At 44.4% G+C, this 10,774-nt stretch overlaps 1 protein-coding gene across 8 annotated transcripts in view; it reads right to left on the bottom strand.

Moving 5' to 3' along the window:
- Positions 1-1,755: 1,755 nt before the first annotated feature.
- Positions 1,756-10,774, bottom strand: part of CREB5 (cAMP responsive element binding protein 5) — a 259,174-nt gene continuing 250,155 nt past the window's right edge. For 7 of the 8 annotated variants that reach the window (XM_068935245.1, XM_068935244.1, XM_068935247.1 and 4 more), the window contains 4 exons: positions 9,984-10,307; positions 4,344-4,571; positions 3,212-3,320; positions 1,756-2,106 (listed from right to left, as the gene is read on the bottom strand). In XM_068935245.1, the coding sequence (XP_068791346.1) occupies positions 1,943-2,106; positions 3,212-3,320; positions 4,344-4,571; positions 9,984-10,307 (825 nt within the window). In that variant the 3' untranslated portion in view covers positions 1,756-1,942. Of the gene's footprint in view, positions 2,107-2,779; positions 3,321-4,343; positions 4,572-9,983; positions 10,308-10,774 lie in introns of all 8 variants that reach the window. The other variant, XR_011139664.1, reaches the window with a different exon arrangement.

The following is a 10,774-nucleotide window of genomic DNA, read 5'->3' as shown; positions in this document are numbered from 1 at the left end:
TCCAAATGGGCTCTGCTCATTACAGTGCCTCATGCTTCATTAGTTTAACTCTCCCTCCGCACACTGAGAAGAGTTACCCTTTTAAAACTACTACTCCTCTCATACCAAAGAAACAGCCTTTGAGAACAAGAACTTAGCTTCAGAACAAAGTATGTTCAGGACTAGAGTATTTGCCAGGAATAACATTAATTAGCTTTTGTTATTAAAAATGCAGTTCAGAATGTTTGAACATTTATCACCAGCTCAGAGCCTGATCCTGCTCCCATGGGAACCAGCAGTCAGTTTTGCCACTGACAGACTTGAGAGCGAAATCAGGTCCCAGTATGCTGAAAGGTAACATAATTAATTGGCATCATCTTCGTCTGATGTTCCCATCAATCACTGGTACCACTCTGGGATGCAAATCAGTTGCGCTGACGGGCTGGCACATAGTCCAAACAAAAACCTTAATTGTGGCATAAGGCCCTTGTATAGACCCTCTTTGCAGGACTGAGTTTCATCCAGAGAGTGTAGTGGAATTTGCCATTCTTGTAGTACTTTCTAGCTGCTGCATGCTTCTTTTTAATTTGTTTAGTGTCGTAATGAGACTGTTCCTTACCTGCGGTAAACTGGCGTAAGTGCCATTAAAGTCAGTGAAGCTACACTGATGTCTGCCAGCTAAAGATCCAATCCATGTATCTTTAAAGGAGCGCCTGCAAAGAACAGGTCTTTCCCTGGTAATTAAAAAATGGCATTTTTCCAACCGTCCAGAATGATTACCCTGATTTATTTTTCATTTATAGCCCGTGAAATCTGAGGCTGTTAGCATTTGATGATAAAACAATGTAACCAGGTTAGGGAACAGAACTTTTCTGAATTATTATATACTACATGGATTTTCTATGTCAATGACTGGCAGTGCAAAAAAAATTGCTGTAATTCTCAGGTGTTATTTGCTATGCCTGTACTGTGCCACAGACATTTACCTCACAAGCTTACATGGCTGCTAGCATCAACACAGCTGGCTCTCAATCGTGCTTCACCTGTGACTACACTGCTTTCACCTTTCACTGTTTATTAAAAGCACTAAATCAGGAGCATTTCTATTTTTTAAAACACAAATGCTCAGTGCAGCCCAGCTGTGGGTGAAGAGCTAGTGAAAGCAGCAGCCGTGCCAACAGTTTTTAGGTGGGCTTGAAGTCTTTGCTTCTTCATCACTGTTCTTAGAAAGGGGGTAAAAAGAGAGAGAAGTGAGAAAGTCTTGGAATGAAAAAAGCAGAAAAAAGCTCAGAGAAGAAAAGGGTAAAGGGTTTAGAAAGGAAAAAAAGAAGATGTAAGAATGACTGAAGGACAAAAAGGACAGGGACGACAGAGAGCTGAAGGAGGAAAGCTAGGCAAAAGAGCACGTTATTTGGGTTTTTGTTCTGATAGCCACATATTATATAACCGCTTTGAAAGAGGCTCTGAATACAAGATGGGGTTCTGGTGATAGCACAACGCTAACTCATTTTTTATTATGCTGTCAGCAGATGCCCTCTCTCTATATTTATAGCCTAATTAATCCTAGTTACCTATATATGACTCTGTTTAATACTTTTCATGCCTCATGTCAGCTAACAAGCTGCAGTTTAACACAACTCCGTATTTCTGAGGCTTCAGGCTAGATTGGTGAGAAGGAAACATGACTATATACAGAAACAGTTAGGTTTATAAACAAGCAACTGGTACCAAAAAAACTGGAGAAAGCACCAAAGCATTTCTCAAGCTGATAGCATATTAATTGCATAACTCCCTTTTATGTAACTAAGTATAAAAGACATTTTAATAACTATAAAAATGAAAGCCAGAGTCTTTCAAGGACTGAGGAATCTTCCAGGCTTGAGTTACTGTTGAAAATGTCCTTAGCACAGAGGACACTTTGATACGCTACCATACTCCCATAGCAGTTTCTGATCAATCAGTCTTAAAGGATTGGGTTGATGTCTGTTCTGTGGCTGGCGAGCTGGGTGAGAGTGGAGCTCCCCACGACGTCGCTGACGGAGGACGAAGTCGTAATGGTGTTGTGCTGGATGACTTGCTGCTGGGAGCAAGCTGGGACAGGGCTTGCAGGAGGGCTACTCTCAGGACCTAGGAAGGGGGTGAGGGGAAAAAGACAACATGCATTACATTATCCCTCCATGTAGAAAGCCCCAGCTGGGTTACAGTACTGCTAAAGGGATGTACTACTAAGGCAGCAATGCTAACAACTTGAGGTATGCAGAAGTCCTAGGATTTCAAAATACGCAGTTATCAAATAATTTATGTCTTCTGATTTTTTTGAGTTTTTTTCTTTTCTTAAGCCAGCTTCTCTGATATTAACCTGATCTCAGGAGCTGGGACCTTGGAAAAGTCTAATATCTTAAAGTGTATGAAACCAATGTGGGGGTGCTTAAATGCTTTATTTGCTCCAGCAGAGATCTAAATCGCAGTGCAGCGCACTGCAGCACAGAAAATTTAATTCAAGCAACAGTTGATAGGCATGTAATGCAATTATATATTTTTTCTTTGAGTACTGTTAAAGAGCCAGATGCATAGTGATGCAGAGGAGATAGAAATGGGCTCTGTTTTAAGAGAATGCTGCAATCTACCAAAGATTAACCCAGCCCCGAGGCTCTTCTGAGCTGTTCTAGAGCCAAGCAAAGAGTTTGTCCCTAAATTACCATACTTGCAAAATGCATCAACTAGACAGAATCGATTCAATGTCTCCATTAGATCTGATTTTTTTTTTTAAATGAAAGATAAGAGTTAAAAAAGAACAAACCTTGAAAACCTGCGCCACGCCTGAGTCAGAGCACAGTACCATTTTCGTTGGAGGGAACTGTAATGCTTTCCTTTTTAACTTTCCTTTCTTTTCGAGAGTTACTTTAATGTACTGGCAGCACTGTGCCCGGGAGTACTCTTGCGGGTTTGGAGTCTGAGTTCAACGGGGATCCTCCACATGGGAGCAAGCGTCCATCCACGTGCATCTCCTTGCAGAATGGAGGGTTGGGGAGGCTAGCTGTGTTTTGTTTGAGGTAAGCCATGACTTTTTTTGAGTGGGGCTGGTTAAATAAGGGCAGGAGAGATTGGACGGCTCGGACGATGTTTGAGAAGGCAGAGAATATGAACAACAAGGGGTTCTGGAGGTAAGAATTAGAAACTCTGTTGTTCTTGTGAATAGTGTGGAGACAATGCAAACATACCAGCTACTTACTTAGATATCCTTGTGATTCTTTCTGCATAGCTGTTATTGGACAGTCTTTATGTGTTAACAATAACTGTTTCAGCTGTGCTACCTCATTTTTCAGCATGGAAACCTCGTTCTAGAAAAGAAATAGAGGATTTAGGTTGTCACAAAACTGAAAACACACTGTTCCACAAAATTTAATCTAAGAACACAGAAACTACTCTACACAACTGAGCAAAAATGCAACCATAAAATGCGCTCAAGTGTTCGTATGTTTGGTTTATGTTGACGTTTGTCTATGAAATTATTTTATAACTGTTCTTCTGAAGGCAATTTGGCTTCCAGATTTCATGACATAAACCACCACGTTAACTAACTATTCACTGCTGTCACCAGAGATACGTCAGTCGGTGTTTTAACCCCCTTAGGAAATACTCTGGCTTTCTGCATCAGCACTGGAGGCCAAAACCTTGGGGGCAAAGAGGAGCTGCAGAGCTCAGCGGCGCAGCAGGGGGGTAGCCAGCACCTAGGCTATGTTGCCGGCAGCTCCGCTCTGGCTGGGCCATCGGTGCTATGCCAGGTAAAGCAAAGCTCTCTTTTGGGGGCATGCAGTCACGCACATGGCAACGCATGAGCGCACCTCTCAGTTGGTCATAAATGCTGTGTCCACCATAAAAAGGGCACCGTTCCTGCTGCCTGGGCTTTTATTATCATATTCAGACCATTTACATCCCTCTGCTCTCCTTCTTTCTCTTACCGCGAGGTCATTCTGTTTATGCTCCTAATTATACTTCTATCTCACTGGCTTTGAATTAGGGTTGAGCTACACGCCCTCTTCTGAAGAAGCCTTTTATAGCTGAGTTAATGACAGTTCCAAAAAAAAAAAAAAAAAGGAAGTGACAAGAAAAGAAAAGAAATACAACTCAGTCCAGCAAAGGCTTCAAAATCCCAGGATAGCTTTTTCCTGGTTCATCCTGCTAAAATTAAATTATTTTTTTAATTGAGCCACACACATCTTGATTTATCAACTTTGATTATGCCCCTGTAGTCTCGTTATGAACCTAGCACATGGCAGTAGCACTGAAGGCGATGGCACTGGTGGCACGGCAAGCACAAAGAGTGCCTCTGTGCCCTCGGGGACGCAGACGGGAGCTCGCACCTGAAGCTGCATGTTTGTCTGGGTGAGTTCTTCTGCTTTCTTTTCCAGTGACATCACCCAGACCTTCCTCTTCTGTCGGCAGCGCGTGGCAGCAGCTCGGTTCCTTTCCAGAAATTTCCGCCTCCTCTCATCGGGGTCTTCATCCACCACCCTCCTCCGGCGGCCCCCGGTCGGCTGCGGCGGCTGTATTGTCTGAGTGGGCTGCATCTGCTGGGCTGCTGGTGAAACCTTGCAGAGGGGAAAAATGCAACACGGATGGTGAGGGAGGCTGCCCGAGGTGGGGAAAAGTTACACAGAGCAAGGCCAAAAGAGGAAGAGAAATCTCACAAACTTGCAGTGTGGGGCTGCAGACTTTCTGGCAAGGTCTGAAGAGGGCACGAGTTGAAAGGCTCCACCAGATGCCACTTCAATTAGTTGCTGGCAAAAAACTGCCATGGTCAAAGGGGACATTTTTTGAAATGATTCTCTGAATATTAGCAGGGAAAATATTTTTTCCCTTGCAGTTATTAAAAATATTTCGCGGAGGAACTTTCTCTGCCACCACTTATTTCAAACCTGAAATGTCAAATTTCTCACAGCAACTGTTTTAATTAAAGCAGAAGACAGTAGGGGCCTTCTTTCGGTCTTATTTTCTTTTTTTTTTTAATTGCTTCCAAAATTTTAGGACACTTCTACCCATCTTTATTCCCAGGCTTTGCAACCTTCAGAGCTGTGAGCTTCAGTGCCCTTACTGTCAGGGTGGAGCCTGGAAACGATGGGCTGAGAATATGAAAGGCAGGAAGACTCTCCCGTTAGAAGCCAGCAGATCTTGGTGCCAACAAGCTAGATTCCAAAAAAGAGGGTTTTTTAAGGATCCTTAACCCCAAGCTTGCATTTTTGAAGGGAGGCTGGTATCTCTGCACTGCGTGGAGACACCATGATAAATCCCCTTTACCAGGTGTTTTCATTCACCCTCTTTTTGACCACCATGAACGCTATCCTCCTTTCTATCCAGCAGCCTGGCTTCAATGGCAGAGGGGCACCATACCGAGCCTCGTTGCTGTGACACTATGGAAAGATACGGATTTAGGTTTTCCCAGGTGGCGGAGGGTATCGATCCTGCTCCGAGGAATAGCTGGCCTAAGCCAGTACCGAAAAGGCGGGTGGTGGCAGCAGCCCCCCACGGTGAAAAACGCGACTAAACCCCTGTCACAGATGCGCCTCAGCCTTAACGTCTAGCACTTCCAAGGCGAAAGGAGCCAGCTGGGAACAACCTGCGTTTGGACTGCTCTTCTGCCTCTCCAGGTGACTCTGGCCCCTGGGCTTTCTGCCTTTTGGGATGCGGAGCCGCAGGCTGGGCAGGCACTGATGGCGCTGCCGCAGCCCCAGCAGGGGCTGGAACCATCTGGAAGCCTCAACTGTTGACTGAGAACCAACCCTGCTGTTCTGGCGCAGGCCCAGACCTCCGAGGTGCTTCCTTTTGACTTCAGGGAGGGGACGTACTCGGCGCTGCGTCAGACCGACCGAGCCCTGAATTTCAATTCTGGCAATTAACGTGCGTTTGCCTGACACGTCTGTCTCAATTAAAACGATACTATCGTCTTGCAAGGCGGCTTTTTTTTGTCTCGCATCGCGCCACAAGTCGGTGAGGAGTGGTTTGCTCCCTTCCCCAGCTGACTTCTGCCTATTACGGCGGCAATTTTATGTGCAGTTGCAGCGCGTGTCCGATAACGCCTTTTGTACCAAGCCAAATGTATTCCCAGCTTTATGTGGTACGGTCAGAGAGCGTCTCTTGCGGGAGCAGACAAATGTTAAAAAAACCACCAAAAAATAAACAAGCTGCCCCCCACTGTCTGAACGATGCAGTTTGTATGAAGTCCTTATGCTCACCGGTAAAAGCACCTAGACCAGACGTGGGTTGCGCAGCGCCGCTGCCCCTGGGGGAGCCCGGGGCGCGGAGGCGGCTGTTGACCGCGCTAGGGCTGTGCGGGAGCGCAGCCGCGGCCGCCTGCGCGGCCCCGACCCCTAAGGGGCTCCGGGAGCCTTCTGCTGAGGGCCGCCAGCTGCTGCCCGTCCGCTGCGGCCCAACGTGCCGCCGCTTTAGCAGCGCGTCGGAGCGCGGAGGCACCCGAGACCCCCGGTAATGTCAACATATCATCAAAGGCCTTTCACTTTCCCACAAACGACACCTTCTGAGACTTCACAGCTTTGTTATTTATGCTTCTGGACACCAAATGCTTTCCTTATCTTACTTTTCTCCTTTTCATTCCCGCATAAAAAGTTATTCTGTTTCTTAACTCTTCCAGTCAGGTCCGCTGCACGGACAGCAGAAGGTAACTATAGCATCCTTTTCTTTCATTTTTTCTTTTCCTTCCCCTCCTATGGTCATTTGGTCATTTTCTCCCGAACAGTGAGTCATTTTGTTTTCAGAATGTACTAGTCAGTGTTTGGGCAGTCAGAGTACATTTTCAGAACAACAGGAAAATCTTCCCTCCATCTCTGGCAGATGTTAATTATAAAGGCTACTGTTACATCACTAATAATGTCACGTGGGATAATTAACCGATTCTTACTAAATAGCACTTAACCCTGAAATCTGCTAGGCTGTATCTTGATAACTGTCTAAGCATCGTTCTCTAGCGAGATTTCCCAGCCCTGCCTATGTTCGTACATGCTCAGTTAAGAAAAAAAAAAAAAAAAGAGCATATATTAAAAACACGGTTAATTTGCTCTCATAGGATGCTTATTACATATCCATAATCAACACAGACGTAGAACAACTAATAGAAGGAAACAACATCAAAACGCCCACTCTGCTTAACTGATCATTCTGGCAAGTTTGATATGAAGAAATGATAATGTGACAAACTCAACAATACTAGTATCGCTTTTGTAGTAGCTGAGGCAACACAGCTACAACCTGGTAAAACATCTGTCTCAGACAGATACACATTAAAAGGTGATTTCTGCTTTGATCCTTGATCCAATACTCTTCTCTGTTCTTTGCAACGATAACTACAAAATTAATTCCCATTCATTCATTCTAGCAAAACATATTCATTAGGCTCATGTGTATCAAAATGGTAGCTGAGAAGCATGAAATGAATTCTGACATTACAGAAGGGTGTGGTGTAGAATAACAAAAGTTATGGCATGGGAGCACACAGCTCTCAGCAATGCGGATCATGCTGTCACTTGGCAGGTGGCTTGGAACTGAGGAATCTGGCTCAGAAGAATAAGGAGGTTAATAATTAGTAAAATGCACCATAAAATTAATGTCTGCTGAAGCAATCTGACCCCCAAAGAGGCCAATACCATGGGGACAATGGATGGGCTTAGAAAGTAATAACCGTGTGTTTATTACTCAGCAAACCCTTCTTTTCTCCCCATTAGGGCATCTTTTCAGAAATCACTATTGTCTTTGCATCATGGGGGCAGACAGGCAGCAACAGCTCTGCTGTCCAGGGAAGCAGCTGACCCGAAGAACTCTGCTCAACTCATCTCCTGTTACCCGCCAGTCCCAGCCTCTTGGTGACACTTACACCCACTGTCAAGACGAAGACCTTCTTGATCCCTGATGGGGCCCACTGCCCCCAGTGACACCCTGTGCACTGCAAAGCTCATGTTACCCTGCGGGCTCAGCTCCAAGGACTGTGTGGCGCTGGGATTTGGAGAGAATTTGACCCAGCTTTGTGGCTGCCAGTCCAGTCTGCCTGCCCTGGTGCCTGTATTTCTTGCTGGCTGCCTGCAAGTCTTTAGGGGTGCCTAGTCGATAGGAAGTACAAAGCACAGGAACTCCAGGCTATCCTGACTGGTATGACTAAAAAGCGCTTCAGCAGTGTATCAGCCAAGGAAAAAAGGCAGCTGTAGCACACTGGCTGGCGTCTTAGGCTTACAATTGGTAGGTTTATTTTCTCTTGTAGTCATGTTCTCTCTGCACCTGTTAAAAGTGATAATATGGAAGTTTTGCAGTGGTGCTCAATGCTGTGGTATCTGACTGCCTCACGTGCACTGAGGTGTTTATCCTCCCAACCCATTAGTGAGGAGTATCAAAACTATTACCCTCATTTTAAAAGCCTCAGAGAGATTAAGTGACTTCCTCCGTCACATGCATGGAGTCACATGCTAAGCACCAACTTCATCCTTACTCTTTCATGGATCTCCAAGACAGCCATCAGGTTGCTTTTGCTTTCTCTGTTATGAGATAATGTCTTTTTACTGGAGTTTTTAAACAACTCCAAGGAAAATAACTCATTAACAGATGGGAAAATAATTGAATTCTCAAAGTAAAAACTGAACTAAACTTATGAAAGCTATGGGCATCTTCTCACAGGGGAGTCTGCTGCTCTCTTATTTAGACTCTTTCTCTAAAGCTGCCAATTCATTTCACATTAGCAAATGCTTTAGGGAAATCCCATGTGCTTGCAGCCTCTGCAATAATAAAGCTAGATGTTAGTAAATAGTTAATGTTGTGGGACATTGGGATGTCAGCCAAATCCTCTCATTTTCTTTAATGTTTTCTAAGAGCTTGTCTGAAAGGTATTTGTAAGCAACACAATACTTCACAGATTGAACTTCTTATGGCTGGCACTTCTCTCTGTCCTCACTCTATGCCCTACCCACTTGTCCTCCTTAAATTTGCTCCCCAGACCTGACATGTTGCAGTCGCTGGCTCCAGCGCTTTCTTTTTCTCCTCAGTGTCCCTGGTGCAGAAGTCTATCACCTTAAAACATAAATTTAATTCCTCATTAAAATGACTGCTAAAATCCTAGCTCATTAGTTATTTGCTCAAGAAACATTCTCCTAAATCCTTATGCTTTAGATATGGGATCATCCAAAAAGCTTAAGTCAATGTTTCTGGTTAAAAACTGGAGATCTTGATCTCGTATTGCCTTCATTGAAGTCTCATTGTCTGAATGCAACTCCAAATTCTCTTCCTGGTTGAAATGTCTCTCCGTGGACTGGCTTCATCTTCTTCTCCTGACACTATATCCACCAACTGTTACCTTCACTCTCACCTAATCTTGGCCTTCTCTTACACTCCACAGTTGGGGGCTACCATCCCATTTCCAATGTCTCCAATTTTTTTCTTTTCCTCTAAGCTAGTATATCTTACCTTAAAACTATCCCTAGTCAGATAGATCATTGAGTTCTGTGAGGTATCTATTTAGACGCACACACAGACACACACACAAATCCAATTCTTCCTTTGAGTATGTGTATACAGCGTCATTTTACTTCACCAGAGGCTGTGCTATGTGTTTGTGAAGCTGAAACACATACAGCACTTCAAATCTTGGCCTGAGAAGTTTAGGTTCAAGCCCATTAAGCAGCATATACAATATGCTAATCTCCTTAATATGCCTCTTCCATAAAAGGATATATGGCAATTTGCAGAGATCAGAGCACAGAAAAACCTTGGAGCTTCTTATTAAGTAAGACATTGCAAATGTCTAGCAAATTAAGCAACAAAACAAGTTGTTGCTTCGCTGTTTGCTGCATACAGTTTGCACTTCTCAGCCACCAGCAGCAGACATTTAAGAGTAGCCAGAGGGGCTTGCTTCTAGTAAAACATACATGCAAGACGAAACAATACAGGCGTGAGGCTTTAATGCCACATAAAAGCAACATTCAGCGATGCAGCATGGCACGACTCTCTACCTGTGCTTGTCCTCCTGAGTGCAGAGGGGGGTGCGGCGAGGTCTGGTGATGTGCCGGGTGTGCGTGAAGGTGCGAGTGAGAGTGGTGGTGAGGATGGTTCTGCTGGTGATGAGGCTGAGGATGAGGGTGGTGTGCTGGATGCTGGTGCTGATGTGGGTATGAGTGATGAGGTGGCAGGGTCTGGTGCTGATGAGGATGTGAGTGCATATGATGGTGTGGTGTCTGGTCCTGTCGCGAGCTCATCATTTCCATCATGTGGCCCATGGTGTTCATATTCCCGTTTGACATGGCGGCAGGATGATGAGTGAGCGCTGCCTTCAATCTCTGGAACAGAACAAAGAAGAAAATCTAACATGAACACATGAAGTCCTGAGCATTCAGTATAAAATCTCCACTTTTGTAGAAACTGTGTCTTGTCCTGTGTTTTGACACCTATCTAGTTTTTTTCTTGTTGTTCTCTTGATATAAAGCATCTTATTTCGGTTTGAGTAAGAACATATTCCTGAGCTCTGATCTAGTTTTCCACTGTAAATATGTAAAGATGCAAACCTCTGAACTGAAATTCAGCAGTTAAACATTTCCTACTGTGCTTCTGAGGAAAAATAACTGGCTCTCATCTTTCTCTGTTGGGCCAGCTCAGTAGCTTTAGTTTCATACAAACTTGTATTCCTTCAATTTTTAGAAAAGAATATTTAATTAAAATAAAGGTGGAACATAGTCTGATACGTAGTTCCCCTCCTCTTTCTATTACTGATATTATTTAAAGGACCCAGTGATAATACATTGCATTG

The sequence above is a fragment of the Struthio camelus genome, chromosome 2 (assembly GCF_040807025.1).
Source record: "Struthio camelus isolate bStrCam1 chromosome 2, bStrCam1.hap1, whole genome shotgun sequence".
Classification (NCBI taxonomy): Eukaryota; Metazoa; Chordata; class Aves; order Struthioniformes; family Struthionidae; genus Struthio; species Struthio camelus.
Note: the sequence above shows the minus strand (reverse complement) of the source record. Positions and strands in the feature narration are given on the sequence as shown.